The sequence below is a fragment of the Dermacentor albipictus genome, chromosome 10, assembly GCF_038994185.2.
Source record: "Dermacentor albipictus isolate Rhodes 1998 colony chromosome 10, USDA_Dalb.pri_finalv2, whole genome shotgun sequence".
In the NCBI taxonomy this organism is placed as follows: domain Eukaryota; kingdom Metazoa; phylum Arthropoda; class Arachnida; order Ixodida; family Ixodidae; genus Dermacentor; species Dermacentor albipictus.
In genome coordinates this window covers 72,073,446-72,096,359 of record NC_091830.1, presented here as the reverse complement: position 1 = coordinate 72,096,359, position 22,914 = coordinate 72,073,446, and the positions used below count along the sequence as shown (strand labels likewise).

The 22,914-nt window shown below is 45.7% G+C and overlaps 2 protein-coding genes across 3 annotated transcripts; both read left to right on the top strand.

Annotated features, from left to right (window-relative positions):
- Positions 1 to 626: 626 nt before the first annotated feature.
- On the top strand, positions 627 to 1,478 carry LOC135898218 (uncharacterized). Its single transcript, XM_065427068.2, has one exon. The coding sequence runs from the start codon at positions 777 to 779 to the stop codon at positions 1,476 to 1,478; it is 702 nt and encodes a 233-aa protein (XP_065283140.1). The 5' UTR covers positions 627 to 776.
- A 2,170-nt stretch (positions 1,479 to 3,648) lies between these two features.
- Positions 3,649 to 18,700, top strand: LOC135898231 (neprilysin-21-like). 2 transcript variants are annotated; one of them, XM_065427084.2, is made up of 4 exons: positions 3,649 to 3,752; positions 4,929 to 6,726; positions 7,520 to 7,631; positions 18,276 to 18,700. In XM_065427084.2, exons 1-4 carry the CDS (start codon positions 3,737 to 3,739, stop codon positions 18,429 to 18,431), a joined length of 2,082 nt encoding a protein of 693 aa, XP_065283156.1. In that variant the 5' UTR covers positions 3,649 to 3,736; the 3' UTR covers positions 18,432 to 18,700. The 2 variants fall into 2 exon arrangements, with proteins under 2 accessions (XP_065283156.1, XP_065283146.1); XM_065427074.1 differs by lacking the exon at positions 7,520 to 7,631.
- The last annotated feature ends 4,214 nt before the right edge of the window (positions 18,701 to 22,914 follow it).

Genomic DNA, 22,914 nt, shown 5'->3' with positions numbered 1-22,914 from the left:
CTTCACTATGGCGAAATGTTTAGGCGCTGAGCTTCTACTGTCTTCTCACCGGTTTTCTACAAGCTTTGTCAACCCTGCTGACTGCACCAAAAACATTCAGTTTATCTTAGATGCCTGTCACATGATTAAGCTTGTGCGGAACTCATTGGCAACTGTAAGCCACCTTATTGACATGGAAGGAAATCACGTGAAGTGGGCTTATATACTGGCATTGGAGGCATTGCAACGTGGAGAAGGGTTGCGGCTTGGAAACAAGCTCACAAAGGTGCATGTCCAGTGGGAAAAGCAAAAAATTAAAGTACGATATGCAGTACAAGCATTGAGTGCTTCAGTTGCTGACGCCTTGGACTTCTGCGAACAAGTGCTCAAGCTGCCACAGTTCAAGGGTGCCACTGCAACAGCTAAGTTCATTAGGCTTTTTGATCGCTTGTTCGACATCATGAACTCTCGAAACCCACTTGCAAGGTCCTATAAGGCACCTCTTCGCAAGCAGAATGAAGCCCTCTGGAAGCTATTCTTTTCCGAGGCCCGTGCCTATATACAAGGGTTAAGGAGACCCTGCAGGGCGTCCAGTAATAGAAGGGCTGAAGAAAACTGGGTTCGTTGGATTTTTGGTGTGCATGACCAGCACAGAAAAATTGTTCGATGAGCTTGTTCGCAAGGATCAGCTGAAATACTTGCTGACGCACAACCTTAGCCAAGATCACGCCGAAAACTTCTTCGGGTCCATACGTGCACGAGGTGGTCATAACAACAACCCAACCGCTGCGCAGTTCATGGCTGCATACAAGCGTCTGTCGGTTCAGACAGAAGTGACTTCATCAAGCTCTGGAAACTGCTCCCAAGACGTAGTCTCAATTCTAAATCTAACAACTACAGGAGCTTTGGTAGGTGAAAGCAGCATGCTTACTGATATGCGCAGGTCATCAATCCTGCAGGCCGACGACCACAACTATACCCATCACATTGACTGCCCAGAAAGCCTGTCAGCTTTTGTCGGTGCTGTAGTGCCGTACATTGCAGGTTTCGTCGTTAAGAAAGTTCGTTCAACGGTAACATGTGAACTGTGCATCGCAGCCCTGCACTCGGATGAACTGGCACCTTTAATTAGGCAAAAGAGCCGAGGTGGACTTATTTCACCGTCACAAGACGTCGTTGGCCTGTGTGAAGCAGTTGAAAAGGGGCTGCGACGGCTACAGGCAGAATATGATACTATTAAAATGGTGACGGTAAGATCAAAACACCTCATCCTTGAAGTCCTGGGCACCTTCACAAAGAAAAACTGGTTCCAGAAACTGGAGGACCACATCCTTGATCTTGATCCACTTGATAACCATATTTATATCTTGTGCAAAAAAATCGCTGAAGAATATATAAAAGTGAGAACACACCACATGACGAAAGAACGAAACCGTGAACTGATCAAAAACAAAGTGAGACCACTTTTGTCGAGGGTGATTATTTCCAACCACCAGTAGGGTGTCTGTCATGGTGTTCTTGACTGTATGTGAAATTTTCTCCTTAATATCTGCTCATTTGAACTGCCTTCTGCATATCAGTTGGCTGCTGGTTGATGGTAAATAAACGACTACAACTAGAACCGCACATTTGGATTCCTTTCTAAATGGGAGCAGCTGCATCAGCAAAGCGAAAAAGCGCGAGCGCAGCTGCATTACGCTTTTCTTCTTAATATTTGCACAGTTACACTGCCTTTTACATGCCAGTTTTCTGCTAGCTGATGGAAAATAAATGTATATAACTAGAACCACTCGTTTTTGTTGCTCTGTAAATGCGAGCAATGTCATCCGCAGCGCGGAAAAGCACGAGCGCGGCAGTGCTAAGCTCTTCTGCTTAATGTTTGAGCTGGCAAACTGCCTTGTACATGCCAGTTTCCCTTTGGTTGACGAAAAATAGACGTTTAATACTGGAACCGCTCGTTAGCGTTGCTTTGTAAACGCGAAAAAGGGCGGCTGCGCTATGCTTTTCTCCTTTATATTTCCGCAGTTACATAGCCTTCTTCACGCCAGTTGGCTGCTACAGTTGATGGGAGATGACCGTTTACAACCAGAAGCACTTGTTTTCATTGGTTTTTGAATGCGAGCGCCTTCATGAGCAGCGCGAAAAAGTAGAGGCGCGGCTGCGCCGCTGCCTTTTGCCTCTGGTAAGATGGCCGCCGGCCGTTCGGCGCGGCTTCACCCTTGCCCATAGGCGCGTATAGGCGGCTTCCACTCCTGTAATTTTTATATATCCTCCTTGGTAGAAACGCGGGCCGTGGTGGATCTCGGAGGCCATGGCTCCTCGCTCCTGCTTATGCCTAAACGCGCTGCGGTGTAGTGGCGTCGCCGAGAAGCCTGTGCGTGGCCTCCGACAGGAGAAACGTGGTGCACTGGTGCGTGCGATCGCTGGGAATCGTTCTCGCGCTTTCCGCACTACCCGTGGCACATGCACAGTGACCCAAGTTGACGAGAGGTTCTTCGGAGATCTGCAGATACGCAGTGCATTCGTGGCGCAGCTCGCTAAAGTGTTGGCCTGAAAGACGCTGATTGTCAAGTGGCTCGTACTCAGCGAATAGTGGCGCAGCCTGCTAAAGCGTCGGGTTGCTGTCCTTGAGGCACCCGCACGTGGGTTCGCGCATTATAACAAACGCTGTCACATTCTCGTCGACTCAAGATGGTCTGATGGTTGGTTCCAAACCCTGTTCGCTCTGCACAGTACCCCGATGCTCTCACCTTTCGACCATGGATTACCCAGTGGCATAGCTTGACGGCGGAGCACAGTTACATACAATCATAGATAAACAGATAGCCCCCCCAAAATACATGAAATACCCTAAAGAGGCCCTAACGTAACTGCATCTCTCCGTGCCTACAACGTACACTCTTGCCCCTAACGTCTTTTATCAATGTCCTGGTATAAAAATTCCAACCGCTAGGAGTTCGCTATTTGCTAGGTTCATTCTTAAACGCTCTCAATTTCATGATTGAATCCTCGTTCTTCCTCTCTTCTCTTGCGCGGTGTGTAGTAGGTTTCCCCGGTGTCCACGGTTAACAAAACGAGACAGCTTAATTGCCTTGAACTGTTGCGGCACGTTACGGACAATATGTAGGTGAAGTTCAAGGTGCACATGTGTGGACTAATTAAGACCTCTGCAGTAATTAAATAATGCATCGAAGCAATCTGGTAGCTCATAAGTTCGTTTTATGAGCAACACAGGATTTATGCCGCTGCGTTGGAAGAAACATAAAGGCAACCGATATCAAATTTAGCGAGAAAGAGAGAAGGGTGGGAGGGAGACATTGTGGTTGATGTTCTGGTGAATCAAAATTTGTATGGATGAATTCTTGTACTTGTAAATATTCTTTAAGGAAGGCTCAACTGCATTAAATGCTGGCAATGCTGCGAGCAGCCAGTTATGCACGGGGCAATATTCTAAATTATGTGGTTTCAATTTGAAGCAACTACAATTGTTACAGCTGCTCGAAAGAAACGCAATCACTGGAAAATGGGCTGCGATTTTGCAAGGTCACAAAAGTGTGCTGGCAATTTTAATAGTATTATCTACTAAAAATGTATATAAATATTTTATATACGTTATACTGGCCGATTTCTGTAACGGACATGTGTCATGTCTTTGGCTCAAGAAGAAGAAGTTCCTCCTCGTCATAGGTTGTATGGAAGAAGTAGGTTGGCCTGCCGAGCGTTTCCTTTATTCTGCGCTGCCAGACTGCCCACCGAAATGGCCTCCACAACTCGTAAGCATTTTTCATCATTTCGGAAAGGCCTCCTTCAACATCACCAAGGGGTATCGCTCACGACAATCTTAGGGTACAGCGTGAAATGCCTTCAGCCAGGCATAGTGATCGGTCTCTCAAGAAGCCTTTCTGTCGCCACCCACTAATGCTAGCCGTGCTTCTCATGGAAGGTAGCTGTTTTCTCCCGCCAGCGAAACAGCGACGGTTCCTAAATCTCTCACAAAAATAGGCTTCATGAAATTTATTGTCCTCACACGTGGTGGAAACTGGTGTTCGCTAGTCATTATAGCATAGCGCATAAAAATGAATCCTAGCTGGCGTATTGGCGCGGCCGCCATGAAGTACTGGGCACGGTGGCCGGAGGGAAGAACGGAGACGCAGACTGGTGCCGAGGCGACGAACACTTTTATTAGGCGAGCACTGCAATCGCTTAAATAGGCACATCCAGCTGCAGCAGTGCCCCTATAGGGCGAGTGACCTTAGTTCGGAAACCGAAACCGCTATATAACACGATCCTCCTCTTTTTGCAAAAGGCTAGGGGAAACGAAATATCCTTATACATTTTTTAATCAGTTGTTAACTGCGTTGGAGAAGAAATGCCACTTTTATATAATTTTACAGCTGATGAGGAAATGTAAAACAATGGGTACTGTTTCCAATATCTGTAATAACACATTTGGAAGTATATAATGTACATAGATAACATCCTTTGTCTTGTGTAAGCTGTAAAATGTGTAGGAATGGTGTTTCTTCCCCAACACAGGTAAGAACTCATTATGGAATGTATAAGGCTGTTTTCTTTCCCCAGGCATTTGATAAAAAAAAGGGGGGGGATGGGATTCTGTAGCGGTTTCCATTTTGAAACCACGGTCACTCGCCCTATGTATGGCCGCAGCTGGCCATTCATATATAAGCGTGCGTACGATATGTTCCTTGGGCCAGTGTTCGTTATTTTTTCTATAATATATAAATTAAATTGCGCTGTTTGTTTCCTCCAGTCTGTTTTGAACAAATTCATCTAAGAGATTTTTGTGTGACGCCTTTTCGGGGTCCGTACTGAAGTATGTCGAGGAGGACTAAAGATTGCTGACACTCAAGCACGCAAAACGGAGACAATAACTTTAAATTAGTGCTAAAGTAGTTATTCACGAGCATTTGTACGCCTTTTTTTTATAGATCTCACAAGCATTACAGAACGGAAACCACCTTTGGGGGAGATCTTTTCTCAGAACATGCTGGCACTGGTGACATTGGCGACTCTAGCGAGCACGGTGGTCGTCGTTTACGCACCAATGTACGTTGAGCGACACTTCGAAGCTTGCCACAGCCCCAAATGCATGAACCTGAACACGGACCTGCGGCTCATGATGGACAGCGAAGCCGATCCCTGCGAAGACGTTTTCCACTACGCATGCGCGAACTTCAAATCCACCTACCCGAGGTCCTCGAGCTACATGGAGGCCTTCACGAAGCGCGTCAAGCGCTCATTTCGCGAAATGATAAACCAATTCGTCATCGAGTCTCCAGTTGCCATACAACACTATCCGCTGGAGTCCTATCGCAAGTGCGTAGATGATTACGTTAGTGAGTCATACAACCTAGGCACGCTAGTTCATAACGACAATGAGCTGGCGAAATTGTGGTTTTCTATAGGAGACCGAAACATTATGGATGGGATGTTGGAATTTCTGATGGCGCTCTCGCTCGACCGCGGAACCCCTGTCTTCATCGGCACCGGCGTAGTGCGCAATTCATACACCAAACATCGAAACTTGCTTCATATAAAATTAGAGAGGGTGAAGCCGCCACCAAAGAGGAGAATCGTGCAGGATATCATCCAGTACATGTCCCGCACATCCTCGTGGGATAAGGCCCTGAAGCTGTCGAAGGCCATTGTTGCCACCATGGAGGGGGTGGCGAAAGCACTCCGACATCCTAGCCTCCACGAAAAATTGCCGCAGGTTTTGAACTACTACGAAGGAAGCCAGATTCTTCACGTTCAATATTACCGCTTCGCAGAAATCATGAAAAGGTTTCCCCGTGATAAGGATGAATGGATCCGTTATTTCTTCACAACAGATGCACTGGCTCTCCGGTCTCTGACAAGGTACCTCAGCAATGTGGATCCGGACACGTTCGCTTATACCGTGCGCTTCATCATTGCCGAAAGCCTGCTGACCACCGCGTCGTACGCCTTCGTCGATATCTACGACATGCCTCGGGCAGCAGCGTCCCGGTCTCGCATGGTAGGGTGCGCCAACCTGTCCTTGATGCTGCTTCCCGCCATGACCGAGTACCATTTCTTCCAGGAGTGGCTCGGACAAGAAAAATCCACTCCTCCACCGAGCCTCTTCGACCTGCTACCGGAGAAGTTTAGTCTTGTCGACCCTTTTTCCAGAATGCGAGAACGAACGAAAGCAAAACTTGTGGGCACACTCCGCAACATCACCGTCGTGCTGGGCCACGATGCTGGCTATAATTCAATGGAGGACATAAGTAAGATCGCCGCATTCAAGGGCCTCGGCATCGACTTCACCAGCTGGGTGCTAAACGCGCTCAAGTCGAAGGCACAGTTCCGAGCCAACCTGCTGATCGGCGCGCCGGAGAAGCTTCCCGCCAACGACCGCATCTTGGACCTCAACCCCGGCGCAACCTACGACGCTTCCGAAGACGTGCTGCGCGTGCTTCCCAGCCTCCTGCTTCCGCCGTTCGACCTAACAGCCAAGCCTTCCGCCTTCACTTTCGGCCACCTGGGCTCGTACGTGGCCGAAGCGTTTGCGCAGGCCGCGCTGCCAGAGAGCCTATCGGGCCATCTGTCTAGAATGAAGTACCCTACTCAGGCCGACCGCGATGCATTTCTCGAGGAGCTGGACTGCATTGGCGGCGAGCGAACTCGCACAGATAAGGTCCTGCTCGACTTTGAAACATCGCTGAACCTTCTGACCAGCGTTATTGGTGTCAAGGTCGCCCACAAGTGAGTCTCTCCCGCTCCATACTAAGAAATTTCGGGCACTGCCCCTGCAGCCAAATGTCGAATTTAACCGCAGTGCACCAGCGTTACTCAATGAGCAGCATTGCTAAAATTGACATTTCGAAAGGCTATCAGAATTTCAACAACTTTCAATTAACAACGTTGAGAGCCTAGCTTCTTCTAATAACACGGTTGTTTAGGCACTTTACAAAGTAAAGTTATGAACAAATGCCGAAATATGCATGTTATTAGGAGGACGTATCATTCTTGTTAATAACATGCGTATTTAGGCACTTGTTCGTAAGTTTGCTGCTGCGTTATAGCCGTGTTTGAATCGTGATCACATTTCTGCTGTAACGCTGAAAAGAAGGTACATCCGCATATTAATAAAACTATGCACCCTGTCGACGTTACTCAGTGAAGGCTGTTGGAATTAGCGCTGCATCCTGGGGAACCATCAATTTTTGATAGCGTTGCCCCACTCAGTTACACTGTTGCCCTCCATCAATTTCGAATGACAGCCGAAAGGGCAATGTCCAAAATTTGCGAACACATCTAACAATCAAAACCTGTCAAAGAGACTGTGCATGCAGCCAAGTAGACATCACAACAACAAAAAAAACAAATTCTGGCAGAACCCATTTCCTGATGACTGTATAGGGTAATGCATTAGGTTTAATCAGTATAGTGACATAACATATTCCCATCGCCGAAAGAATGCATGTATGACGAATGTACTGACGGCGGGGCTCCTCTCCCGCGCTTCCCTAAGAACACTCTGCGCCATCTGGCGCAGCCGCTTTGAAGCCTGCGCAGGCCCTCCGAGATGCGTGGCGCGACGGTGCATGCGAACGCTGAGAAAGGCGCCATGCGGCAACGTGGCTCCTCTCTTGCGCTTCTTTTATAAGGTGCGTCGATACCACGCTTCGCTGTACAGGATTGCGACACGTCAACTTGCGTCGCCATATCGTATCAGAACACGTAAAGGCGCGATATGATGACAAGCGGGAATTTAGATTCTTTGTTGCCTGACAGAGCAAAAAAATGCAACTTTTTTGCAGTTTGAACGCTTGTGTGCATTACAATATTTAGATGTCACGTTAGAAACTGATGTGTAACGCCTAAAGCAAAATACCGGAAGGCTTCGAACCGAGCATATAACTAGTCATTATTGCCTCGCTTTCGCTTACGCTCACATATCTGTTTAAAAAATAGCGTTGGCACATGTGGCGTGTACTTAAACGTTGTCCTTGAATAGGAATGACGCAAATTTGACTAAAACTATGCTTGAGGGATGCCATGAAACAAATACACGACAAAACTAGGTGGATAAATAGGACAGTGTCGCCAATAACTGAAAGTACCGTGGTTATCGAGGTACACACATGAGCGTGAAAGCTAATAATAATAATGAGCACATGGTCGAAAACAGTCTTACAATAGCAAAGTGTCAAAAACAAAGCTCGAGGTCGCGGTTTTTATCAGGGCCGCGGCTGCCGAAATGTAATGAGGGCAGATTGTAAAAACGCCCGTGTACGTAGATTTAGGCGCACGTTAAGAACCCCAGCTGATCAAAATTATTTTTAAGTCCCCGACAACGTTCAATAATCCGATCGTTGATTTGGCTCATAAATCCAAAGAATTAATAGTTTTTCTAAGTGAAAAGCAAAGTGAAGGCACGCCATCTCAGTCGTACGACCTTTACAATGAATGAATGAATACCGTCGATGCAGACAACTAGCCTAAGCATAAGTTTGCCTTGTGAATATTTCTTGCCTGGGGTATAAGTACATTCGTCTAGCGTTCTGTTATGCAACAACCCATGGATAAGTACAGCAATGTGAGAAAGAGCAGTATACAGTGACATACCTTACCAAACGAAAAGAAATATTTGCTGCCAAAATATATAGCTGTCACTCGAGTAACACCTGAGGAAGACAGCGTCGAAATAAATGAGATGTAGTTCAAAGCAGCTTACCAACAGATCCACCTGCCTTAAACCGCAGGAGGCCACGCTCATAAATTTGAGATCATTTACAAAGCAAGGTAATGTTGTGTGTCTCTTGGAAACGTAGAAACCGATCAACCAAAGATTACGCCTGCGGTGGTTTTACTTCCATCTTCCATCCCCCTCGTTACACCTGACTGGTACAATCAGCGCAAGTGTAAATATTTACGCGCAACACGACAAAACTTCCCAACAACATTTTCCTAACATTTAGATGATCAGTGCAAGCGATTGTTGGAAATTAAACATAGGGTTCCAGCAGATCTCTAATTGCCTTGAATAAATGGCCACGACGGCAAACACCGAGTGCTTCGGATAATTTCCTGAAGACCGTTTCACACGAAGACGCCAATTTAGGCATAATAGCTTAGTAGAACATGATTCTTGCAGAATTTTCGCTGCGTTCTCGGTCGCGGGGAAATTAAGCGATATGTGTCCTTTTATGTCGTTTACCTGGTGCACGAAGGTGTGCCGCAAACGGGCATGACGGAGTGCCTTCTGCTAGAAAACCGTCACGCACTTTTCATCTTGAGTCGCAAGCCCGGAACGTAAACTTGGCGAACACGTCCGCGGCATCATTTAAATTACAAACACCAGGCAAGATGACAGCGGCGCAATGACTAATGGAGGCACACGTACGGCCGCTTCAGAAGCATCTATATAGCGGTAGTGCGACGTGCGCCTGCTCAAAGGGCGTCACCACCCTGCACGGCGGCAGGGGGCGCTGAGCTCGAGGTACCCAATGATCGGTATTGGAATCACTGGCCTCCTTGAAACCCTTTTGTTTGGTGAGAGCAGGGGAAAGATAAACATGTCAGCAAGAGAGACTAGTAGGAGGCGAGTGGAAGATTGGTGGACGAAAAGTAAGGAAGCGACAAACAATGGAGGCGTACAGAAACAGAGCTCTCAATAGGGGTTAAGAAACATTGGCTATGGGAATTAAGAGTGTTTGATTTGTTTTTTTAACATAGGTAGGACGTTAGGCGATAAATTAACAAGAGCTTGGTGGAGCAACCCACTGACCCATTTCAAAGGGGACGTTCATAACATCCATCCATCCATCCTATCCTTCCTGGACACGCTGCGCTTTCTAGTATCGGGCACAACCTAATAAATCGTCAGATACCCCGCCTAGATGACCGAACTGTGGCAGCCGATTGCCTCCGCGTTTAAAGAAAGTCGCGCTCAAACGCCTCGACCACCACGAAAAACGGTTGGCCATGTTCTTTGTCGACGGTGTCACGGGCTGTCCGGCTCATGGCGTTAGTCTAGAATTCGCACCCATTAGTGGAGGCTCGTGGGCATCCGCCTTTGAGGTGCAAATGCCACTGCCTTTTTCAATTGTACCCGATTGTGGTTGCAATGCCACAAAATCTGCGTGTGGCATCCCAAACAAGAAGCGGGGCGCTGTTGCCTGGGAACTCTGACATTGCTCCCTCGCTTGCCGCAAGCTTAGCGGCACACACTCGGCAACCCAAGTTGGTGATAGGTACATTGAAGAGTCGCCTGTACCTAGTGAATTTATGGCACAGCTCGCTAAAGCATTGACGTGAAAGACTTTCTTTCAATAGCGACACATAGCCAGTGCATTTGTGGCGCATTCTGCTGATATGCCGGGTTGCTGTCCTTCACGAACCCTTGTGGCGTGGCTTCCGTCCCGCTCAGGATCGGAGAAATTTAGGCATCTCTTTGTCATGTTAGAGCGGCAAATTCCCATTGGCACATACGTAGTTACTCAAGGCGTTCAGTGAAGAGCGGCACGCACAAACTGGCACATACACAGTAATGCAAGTTGGCATCAAAGAGCTTCATTGGAGACTAGCACAGACCGAGTGGCACATACCCAGTAACCCCAGTCGGCGTCAAAGTGTTCGTTCGAACAGTGAACCCAGGGCCAAATCTACAGTGGACCATGTCGGATTGAAAGAGGTTCGTTGAAGAGTGGCACGTATGCACGCACTGCCGCATACACAGTGACCCAAGTTGTTCCCATGGTTGGTTTCGATCTTGATTACTTCAGCACAGCAGCCCAATGCGCTACCCATTCATTCACTGACTACCCAAACAAAGGTGGGATCAAAAACAGTTACACACAAACATACATACATACATACATACATACATACATACATACATACATACATACATACATACATACATGCATACGCACACATGCATACATACATACATGCATACGTGCATACGCACACATGCATACATACATACATGCATACGCACACATACATACATACATACATACATACATACATACATACATACATACATACATACATACATACATACATACATACATACATACATACATACATACATACATACATACATACATACATACATACATACATACATACATACATACATACATACGTAGCCTCCGGAAAGGGTGCGAAGTTCATGCACAAACCCTTCTGGTTGGAGGTTGGACGTCTAAATATGTGTAAGCATTGTGACACTTGCTGATCTCCACGCAGCCCGGTGTCATTACAAATTCTAAGCGTGATCCGACCAGTATAAACCTTTACAGACCTCGCCGATTGTTCGCTTATGTTCGATAGCGAACATCATAAGGAAGTTTTAGTTAAGATTGAGTTTATTACGACACTAGAATTCACGACCATTGGCGTTAATGATGGTGAATTAAGAATAATTTAGCGAAGGTGTTGCAAAACCGCCACTACATTTTCTGAGGGGGTATGTAATGTTTTTTTGATGATTCAGATGCTTGTTTTGGGCTTGTTCTTTACTGAAGCGTACGCTGTTCTGTGCGTTGTATGGATGATTTCACTCAATGCAGGCACTGTTCGCCTCACTTTGCTGAGCGCTTGTAGCTTTTTCTTTACTTGGGTCTGAGGTATTGCACGTTTTTGGCTTATTACGGGGGTATCAGCAATTCATTGTCTTGCGTGATGGACAAATTTCTCGTTGGGTAGGCATAGAAATACTCACGCATGCACATAGGCTTCGCGCTCCTATGGCGGCGTCATCACCAGTGCGGCCAGGTAGAGGGTCCCCGAGTTCCTGATAGGCGCGTTGGCCGAAGTTGTGCGCGGTGGCTGTCGCCGTGTGATTATGGCATCGCTAAACGTGGAGCAGCGCACCTCCTATAGTTTCTCTGTGTTGAGAGGGGCATTTGCGGGACAGATTTTACGTACGCTTTGTGGTTATTAAAACATATTCGGAAAGAAAGTATGTGCCTGTCGAATGCATTACATGCCGCAAATTGTGCAGCCGAGCAGGTAGACGACACCATGGAGCTATTACAGTGAAAGGGAGACTCCCTGCATTTTGTGGTTTGCGGTGGTGTTGATCTGCGGAGAGACGTTGCGTCGATATTTATTGGAGGCTGCGTAGCAGCCTCTGAAGGTTGCGCGCACTATTTCGGAAGCATGGGGTTATTACGTCTGTATTGTTTGGTACCCGCCTGTGAACAAACCAATCCATGTTCGGAGAAAATTGCTAGATTTAGTTCCTTTGCGCTAATAAGGTGTGGCGTTTTCGGAAAACTCCATTTACGTTGGGTTTAAAAGACGAGAATGCCAAACCGAGGTTAGTCTGTACATCTGGGCGAGAAGATTTTCGTTTTTTTATAGGTGTGGCTGTGCTATGTTCTTTTTTTACTGGCGTTCATTATTGCATCTTCCAATACAGATGGCGAGTAATTCTGATGAGCTAAACCGGTGCACAGACGTTCGCAGCATGATGCAAAATCTTTATTCTTTGTGGATATTCACCACAATCGAAGAGCTTCATTATAAGGAATTCAGGTTTTGCATTGACTTACGTAGTTAAGTAATGGAAGGAATAACCACGTGGTTATTCCTAAAGTTTAGGTACTCGAGCTAATGTGTCAGTTTCGTCTATACCAAAGTGACAAGATTTCTGCCCTCAGCTATTATACTGCGGTCTGAAATGTTTATTGTTTAGGTCGATTATCGCTGCACAAGAGAAATATCGCTGTGTACCTTATTGAAGCTGGAAATGAATGTTAAAAGTTCTTGTTCACCGCGACACCACATCAAGAATATCTAATCTATAAAAATTTTTTAAAACAGGGGTTTTGCCTCGAAACTTTTGAGAAACTCGCGACTGTACAGCGCTCGCAAATGTGTTTGCATAGTTTGGGTCTATTAGTATTAGTGACGGTCCGCAAACTTGCACGAAGCGATTGCAGTCAAATTTGAAGTTATTTCAAGTTATGTGTGATTCAGAATGGATGAGTAACTGACCGTATGGCGTCTGTGTGAGGTGTCTTAGGCTACAGAGAAGAGACGTCTGAGAAGACCAAAAAGCTGCCGTCGGGGACCACAACACCCATTATTTTAGGCAGAAAATGTGTATGCTCTTTATTACATGAAGCGAGGGGCGGTGGAAATTTCCTCAATAAATTGTCGACATACAAAGAAGTTTTGTCGGTTGCAGTACCAATTCCTCAAATTATAGGCAGGCCTGGACAGTTTGCTTTCAGAAATTTGAGCAAGAAATAGAATCTTCTTGCCATCAGACTAAATGAACAAATGCATTTGTGGTTGCTTCACTGATTCCTTTTTGTTTGGTTAAATCAACGAAGTTGTCCCGGACTAGCGTTTTGTATTCCGGAGTTCAGTCTGCGGGTAGTGATTTGTAGAATGGCTGAAGTTTCAACTGTGTGTAGTGCCTCCTTCATTTAATTCGTAGTGTTCATGTCTACAGTTTCTCACTCTTAGTTTTGAGGGCGGTTGCGGTGGTGTTCATCTGCGGACAGACTCTTAAGCTTGTACGCCTGCGATTGTGTTACTATGCTTCGGACACGTCTGAGCACACGCCCCACACCCGTGCTGTGTATCGTCACAATCTTTCGATTTTGTGTTGTACCGCGCACCCACTTCGTTTTCTTCCAAACTAGGAGTTGCGCAATGTTGCACCAAGACTGGCTGAAATGTGTAAAGTTAAAGCAGTCTCGATAAGGGCCGTGCCCAGGTCGAAACGTACAATATATATATATATACATATATATATAAATGGACGTCGAATGGACGTCGCATGGACGTCGTAGAAGCAAAATGGACGTCGACCGACGTCCATTTTGCTTTTATTGCGGGGAAGCCGGCCATATTTACCGTTTTTGCCCGTATTGTGAGCCTGGATAACAGACTTTCGCAACCACCTTCCCTCGCGCCCGTTGGAAGAACCGACGCGACACCAGCGTATACACGCCAGTACAGACATTCGTTCCACCGTATTGTCAACCCCACTCTCCGTCGCCTGCACCGAGCACATCACCGCACCGTCGCAGTTGTGCCGATGTGGTCCAGAGCAGGTTTCCTAGCCCTCGTCGGGAAAATAAAAAGCAGTGACCTCTCGGGGAAAGGTTGCCGCCCGTCGAGATGTTACAACACCCCCAACGCCATCACTACGACCGGACAATACGACGTTAGCGACGTTATTGTTAGCGCCGACCTTGCCCTTTATATATACATACACGGACGCCCAATGACAGCGCTAGGGGTTACTGGCGCGGACTTCTCTATAATAAGCCAAAAACGCCCATTACCTTAAGAAGCTCAAGACTTCATGGAAGGGTTTCCACATAAGAACTGCAGCAAGCCAGTTGATGATGCCCACAGGCAAAATTATTACTAGAATTGTTATCGTCGCCTCGGCCTTCATTGCTACTTTTGTCGTTTTACCGGAGTGCGGCAAAGACCTGATCTTGGAAATTGATTTTCTGCGTGAATACGGTGTCGTTTAAGCATTCGGGACAGGTCGGTCAAGTTTAGCATGGGCCCAGGTTCAGTTGTACTCTGTACAGAGCAGCGACGTAGACCTTAACGCGTCAGTCGATGATGACGTGACCATCCCAACGCGCTCATGCCCCCTTCTGTCGATGAAATGCGACATACCGAGCAATTCCGACGCTGTCGCCGAACAACTTCCAGCGCTACTATTCAGCCATGGCATACCCATTGCAAGAGGCGTCGTCAAAAATAACTGTGGACACACAGAATTAGTTCTGGTAACCATTAGAGCCGGCATCTTACAAGAAGTATGACAGTCACGTACGCCGAAGAGTTCACTCAGGTCAGATTGCTTCACTGTAGAGCAAGGTGGTTTCACTAACATGCCTCCCGTGCCTCGAGATCTATCCATCGATGTTGGCCCAAGCTTGCTGCCAGCGCAGAAACAAAGCCTGATGGAGCTCGTACATCAGCTTCAGGAGTGCTTCTCGGCGACGTCGAAAGTTGCTAAAACGCCGTTGACCAAACATCAAATTATCACTGATGATACAGCCAGGCCCATACGGCAGAACCCGTATCCGGCGGCCCCGTGGGAACGCAAAGCCTTGGAAAGTCAGGCAAAAAGAATGCTTGAAGATGACGTCATTCAGCCACCGCAGAGTCCTTGGGCATCGCCAGTGGTGTTAGTAAAAAAAAAGGATGACAGCTTAGGTTTCTGCGTTGATTACCGCAAGCTCAATCAGATCACCCAGACGTTTACCCGCTACCTCGTATAGACGATTCCCTCGATAAGCTGCGATATGAGCGTTATTTCTCGTCGATGGATTTAAGGAGGGGGTACTGGCAAATAGAAGTTGACGAGAGAGACCGAGAAAAACCTGCATTCGTGAGACCTGACGGCCTCTTTGAATTTAAGATACTTCCCTTTAGCTTGTGCTCCCGCGCCGGCAACATTTCAGTGGCTAATGGACACAGTACTCTTACGCCTCAAGTGGCAAACGTGTTTAGTATACTTGGACGATGAGATGGTATACTTTGCAACTTTTGACGAGCACCTGAGGCGACTACATGCAGTTTTTCAAGCCATCCTATCTGCCGGTCTAACGCTGAAGCCGAAAAAATGCCCCTTTGCTTTTGAAGAGCTTCTCTTCCACGATCATGTGGTCAGCAATGAAGGTGCTTGGTGTGATCCCGACAAAAAAGCTGCTGTTGGAATATTTCCGGTGCCATCAGAAAAAAAGGCAGTTAGACGATTTTTAGGACTGTGCGCCTAATATTGACGCTTCATTCGCAGCTTTTCACCTATTCCGTCACCGTTGACACGCCTCACCAGGGAAGACATGGCATCCTTATGGGATGAAGAACAGCAACAAGCGTTCAACGCTTGTTGCTGTTCAAGTCCTCGGGCACTTTGACGAAGACGCCCTGAGAGTGGTTCACACCGACGCCAGCAATGTCGGCTTAGGAGAAATACTCGTGCAGTGGCAAGACGGCTCTAAACGAGTAATAGCTGATGCAAGCAGAACCCTTTCCCATACGGAAGCGAATTATTCCACCAAGGAAAAGGAGTGCCTTGCAAAGGTGTGGGCCGTTATGAAATTTCGCCCGTATTTGTACGGCCGCTCCTTTAATGCTGGCAGTGACCACCACTCCCTTTGTTGGCTGATGAACTTAAAAGATACCAGAGAACGGTTGGCGCGTTGGAGTCTTAAGCTTCAAGAATTCGCTATGGTTATTGTCTATAAATTGGGAAAGCGGCATACGGATGCCGATTGCCTTTCTCCCGCCTCATTAGAATCTGCTAATGCAGAAAATGATGACGATGCAGCTTCTGTCGGAGTTGTCAACGCAGCTATAATATCACCGCAGCAACGCGACGACTAGTAATTGAAACCCATTATTAGTTTCTTGGAGGGTCGCATTAACGTTGTCCCAAGGCTTTCTGCAGGACGACTACCATCATTTTGCTTGCGTAACGACGTCCTGTATAAGGGGAAGATAGTCTAATTTCACGGCTAAAGGCTAGCAATAGAACAGAAGACAACGAATTGAAGGACACGAGCAGCGACCACGCTCCCTTTGAAAGAAGACGAAGTTGGCGCGTTGGATATAGTGGTCTTTGAATACAGAGCTGGTTTTTGTTTTTCGCATCCTGGTTCTATGTCCAGTTTTCTTTTTTTTTGACGTCGTGACGATATCTATAATGCGGAGATTCTCGAGATCCCATTGATTGCTCGCCACAGCAGACGACACGCGACCGCTACTGTACGGTGCTACAACTGCAAATTTGACGGTGCCAACTTGGTCACGTGGTCTTCTGTGGACATTCGAGCATGCCTGGCATATGCTTGACAAGCCAGTGGAACTTGCGATCCAGGGCGCGTCTGCTTCAGGCCAGCATGGCGCATGTTGCGCGCCCTGCCGGGGCCAAGCCTAACCGTGTAGCGATTTAGTGCGATTGCCGAAGTTTGTTTAAACACTTTCATTTGATTCACTTCTAATATTACGCCGTTCGTCTAATGTTGCAGGTTGAATTATTAAATAATGTTTCGTTTCTATGGCGAACGATGCCGCGTTGCGCGCATATCATGGTGAAGGTTACTCGTGAACGCAATCCAAAAGCTAAGTTCCTTCAATATATATATATATATAGCACGTATCCCATGTAATTCCTGCCAAAATTTTAAAAATCAAGTCAGACAATTTTTTTGGTATTTCACCTAATTATATACTTAATTGCTAATAATTATTCAACATGTGAAAGATATCCAGAGCTAAAGTACAACTGAAAATATTGTAGACTACCCTCAGAAATTTTCGTTCCAGCTTTCTGTAGCTCAATGTGTTCATACAAATGTTTTTTCTAAGCCTTAAAGCATACAGGTGAAACACGAAAAATGGCACGTTTTCCTTTTATGCACCTCTCACGAAAAAAGTTGTTATCGCACGCCATTCTGCGATACGTCACGTTAGGCTCGCCAGTCGTCAACGCCCGATATACCATAGTGCTCATGGCAACCTGCCGAGAGCTTGCGGTCTGAGCAACTGCAAGTAGTTGAGTGCTGCGAAGCATGCTCAGGTTGACGCTGTTCCAAACCACCAGCGTTCTCTGACAGGTGGTATGAACATAAGAAGAATCGCAGCGCCAAGGCATCGATAGCTATTCTTGCAGCTATAAAAAAAGTCTTTTGTTTTTCCTTTGCACGTCATAACAAAAAAAGTTTTCCTCTTACCAATCCTAAATTCTGGCTAACATTTCGCAGCAAGATCGCGTTTCACGGTGCGGATCGTTCAGTGTAACACATCGGACTATTATTTTCATGCTTTGCAAACAAGGAAAATGTCTTTTTTCTTTCGCCTGCGCCCTCACAACGAGTAGTGGTAACCGATCTGCTAGTCGCGCAGCAAACGACGAATGCGGCTGCGTAATGTTTTAGCTGAGATGTTTGGGCCCCACTAAAGGCGAGAAGTCTAGGCGAAGGGGAACGTTTCATTTTTTATTGTCATCAACCCAAGCAACAGTACCAATATATTGAACGGTACATACCATAAAATGATATCTAGCTGCAGAACTTGGGCAAGGAGCGGCAAGCAGACTAGATCTGCCAGTCCCTTCGTGGGATTAGCCGGGTGCGCGTTTCATCGCGCTTTGCTGGACCAAATAAAAGTTTATTCACTCACTCGCTCACTCTGGACTCGGCCTATCTGGAGAAGCCCACGCGATTTGTTTTGTATATACGTAATGTTTGAATTTACGTGAGAGATTATATTTGCCCATGGAAAAGCCTGTATTTTCTGTCACTCTACAGGGCTTGGGAAGACTGGAAGGATCGAGGCACCGCGGAGTTCGTGCCCTATGTGAAGACCGACGAGCAGGCATTCTTCATCGGCTTCTGCTTGCGACACTGCGGCGTCGCCAACGACAGCCACTACAGCGACCTCGAGAGTCTCCGCAAAAATTCTAGCCTACAGCGCTCGGAGTTGTGCAACTTACCGCTGCGGCACACTTTAGAGTTTGCCAGTGCTTTCTCATGCAACGTGAATAGCAGCATGGCGCCAGAAAATAAGTGCGCTTGACACAATAGCATGTATCTTCGTGATATTATTGCTAAGATTCCTTATTTATTTTGTTTATTCACCTCGTTTGCGACGCGTTATAATGTGTGAAGGAATTTGTATGTAACCGTGGACGCCCGCTTCATGTAGATACAGCAACAACGATTTTTTAAGTGCATCGTCCATGAGTCCTTGCTCATATTAGTGAAATTGGTCGGTTCGTAGCTTTCCATCTTTAAGTGAATTTTACAGGCAGGCTGTTAGCCTCTAGTTGGTTGCGATGTTTTGTGGCATACTCACTCAAAAACTGGCAGCTGGAAAAGGGGCATGTGTTTGACTTTCCGCGCAACAGAATTACGCTTTCTCGTACATTCGAATTACAATCCGATGCTATCGGGTCTGTAGACTGTGTGTAAGTCGTGCTTTGCGAATTTTCTGTCAGATTTACTTGGAGAAATGCTATTAGTTCAATAACTCGCTAGCGCCAGGCGGGGGGCCAACAAGTCTAAGGAGAAATGAGGGTGGAGCTCATTCCGGGTCCGGGTTATGTTTTCTGGTGCATTAGTACTGCAGACCGAAGTTATCGTGTCTGCAGCTTGTGTGTATGTCGTATGTCATGGATTTTCCGACGTAGTTTACATTTAGACGTTAGTCCAACAAGGCACTTGGGCGTGGCGAACGGCCTAGAAGAATGAGGATGTATGCTGCATTTCGGCCCACGTGAGTGCGTGAGCGTGGCGTATAACATTTGTGGTGGTGGTGGTACTTTGACTTTATTGAAATTTATGCAATATACAATTGTCAAGATGAAGAGGGCTAAAGTTGACATGCGTGGTCACCTGACTAGGTCCTGACACCCTGCATTCACGCAGGCACAGTTTTGACATGGTGAGTGACGAAGTACAAAGAAATTCCTACAGGAAGACTACAACAATTCACATACAGCAATATACATATGAAAAGTTCATCGTACATTCAAATCAATCTAATTAAATATTTATAATAACTACAAACGTGTTCACTTAACGAAAAAAAAACGCTAGGAATCCTAACTGGATCTCTTAAACCACAATGAAAAATGTTCACTTGACAAACATGTTCTCTTGACAAAATAAAAAATTCTTGACAAAAAAAGGAAAAAATTCTTTAGCCTGTTTGGAACGCAGGCAAAGAGGAACAGGTTGCCATGATATCAATCAGTTCACGATAAAGGTTTAACAAATTAGGAATTTGCCAACTTATAGCTGTATTCCGCAATTCGTCCTGCATATAAGCTTGATGAAATTGCTTCTCCTAAGTTCGTAATGGGGTTCATGCTTGGTATACCTCAGGAAGAAGAGTTGTGGATAAATTTTGAAATCTGAAAATGAAAACTCTAATAATCGCAGTTTATATAGTGATTCAATGTCCAAGATGCGATTCTGTGTAAAATATGCTGATGTTGATTCACGCTATGGTAGGTTTTCAATAAAGCGCACACTTTTTTTCAGTAATCGATGGGGGCTTTCCATGGTAGACCTACTAGTGGTGCCCGAGACAAGCAGGCAGTAGTGTAGTCGCGAGTGAACAGTATTAAAATACAGTACACGTCGTAAATAACCAGGCAACAGTAAGCGAAACTTGTTAGGCATACGAATACACTGTGCAATATTGTGTTTAATATAGTGAACTTGAGAAGACCAACGAAGATTTTCATGAAAATGAACACCTAAAAATTTAATTTGTGCTGCCTTTTCTAGTGGTCCCGACTCGAATGTCACATCATTATTAATATTAACAGGTCTGTTAACAGGGGCAGAAAGAATGTAGTTAGTTTTGTCAACATTTAATGAGAGTTCATTTGTAACAAGTCAGTCAGATAGATTATTAAGCCATAAGTTTACACGCGGAATTAAGGAACCTAAATTGTCACTAGAAAAAAAATATACCTCTGTCATCAGCGTAAAGAGTAATAGGAGGAGCTTTCGGCATATATACGATGTCATTGATGTATAAAAGAAACAGAGTAGGTCTTAGGATTGACCCCTGAGGAACCGCAAATTTTATTAGCTCAGAGTTGGACGTGGCGTTATTAATAACAACAATAACTTGTCTAACGTACGCGCCGGCTTCGCTGTGGATCCACTTTCATAGGGGGAAATGGAGGCTGGCTTTCAACGCGACAACGTTAAGGGCCCCCTGTCGCAGAAACTTCGGTGCCGGTGTCCGGCGTTCCTGTGAGCGAAAATTCCCGTATGTATTTAGGCACATGTACATGCCACGCCTTGCTTTGTGACATGCGGTATACGCAGTCTATATTGCCACGCCAGTTTATCACTAAAGTTGCTCGTAACTTGCTTTTGTTGAAGTTTGAAGTTGAAGTTTATTGAATACTTAATGCAGATAGGTACAAAAATATTGATATTTAGTACAGAAAAAGGTCCCATAGTGTAAACAATGTAGGGGGACCTTTTATAAAGTTAAAATACACTAATACTACTTGACAGCAAAAAGACAGCGAATTATAAAAATACGAACATGCAAATACAAATGCAAATACATAATGAGGCAAAAGAATAATACGATGGAAAATATAAAACGATAGGGATAAGGCTTAAGCTTAAGTAAGAAACGTAGCAAACAGTATTAAAAACGACAGAATAGAAATTTTGTTTTAAGAGACATATTCAATATATACGGAGCTATAGCTTAAACATGAAATTGCGAAGCTGATGTTTGAATGACGGTATAGAAAAGGCAAGGAATTCCAAAGTCTGATTAAGACAAATGTTACTTTTTGTGAACCATAGGTAGTTCGTAACTTAGCGAGTATAAAATTGTTACTGGAGGAAAAGCGCGTAATATTTCGACAACGACCTTACATTCGTGACAACGTTATTCGTCGGAATTTTGAAACTAACGACCCACAAGCAAGTGCCATGAAACAAAACGGCGACAGCTCATGCCTTCTATGTTAAATATTCTCAGGCTGGAATATTAAAAGTGCGAAACGATAGCAGAAAGCTGGGATTGATGTAATTTTTTTTTTGGAGTGGCTGTGTATTACGGCTGTGTAACCCCACGCAAGAGGCCGCGTTTGTACCAGAATGCTCGCCTTCATGCATAGGGTTCGCCACCCGCGTTTCACGGTAAACGTTATGGTTACATTATAGGGGTTCCAGCAAGTACAGGCGCGGGCACAAGTAAAAGGAATGGAGCGGGCAGTGCTGTACATTTACTTGCGCTCGCGTCTGTTCTTGCTGGAACCCCCTATAATGCCACAATGCACCAGCTGGCTTAGCAAACCACATTACGGTTGCATAAGCTGCAGTTGCTGGGAAGCGTGCGAAACAGTCAGGCAACTTTTAATGCTATCGCGTTCAACTCTTGAAGACCAAGTTTAAGCGTCCTCCAAATTTTTTTTGAGACTGTCTTTGTATAAGGGCATGTCCTAAGTAGAGGGCCTAACGTCAACGTTGTGCAAGCTTGCTGAGAAAATGCTTGCCACACGAATGTCGTGGTGGCTAGAGCACCACGGTTTCTACCACCCTGCTCAAATTGGCTTCCGTCCATCCATAGGTACTGAAGATGGGCTGGCTGTCTTGGCATCCTCAGTTTTATCGTCAACTCGTAGCCACAGTGTCCGTACTGTCCTCGCTATGGACGTCGAAAAGGCGTATGATAACATCAGTCATGCTGCCATCTTGGCTTCAATTGACATGTTGCATTTTCCCCCCAGAGTACGGAATTTTGTCAAATCTTTCCTTGAAGACCGACATTTTGCAATTCGCCTCAGTGGTGACGCCGTCGGCTCATTTGTCCCTCTTCGTGGCGTACCCCAGGGATCTGTATTATCACACACATTATTCAATATTGCTTTCATCCCGCTTGCATGGCGCTTACACGATGTACCCGACATAAAGTTCTTGTTGTACGCTGATGACATCACGGTATGGAGCACTCATCACGACCTGCTGACTCAAGCCGCTGCCCTTCAATCAGCTTTAGATATCACGGCGACTTACGCTTCTTCGGTCGGCCTTAGGCTTTCCGTCAGCAAATCTGCTTACATGTCAGTCGCCAATCGCTGGGGCCGGCGTAAACTCTCTGCAACACCCATTCGTCTTCATCTATCCGGAACCCCTCTTCAACAATGTTCAACTATAAAAATATAATAAAAATATATTATAAAAATTATATATTATTATAATTATAATTATTATATTATATATTATTAGTATTATTTATATTATAAAAATATAATATCCTTTGGGAGGCAGGCCTCCCAAAGGATACGACAGAAACAAGGCTCATGAGGAAATCAAGCTACACACCAAGAACGGGCGGAATATCCCAATAGTCAACCAGCTCAAAGTGCTGGGTCTGGTAATCGAGAACAAAGGCACAAATAGG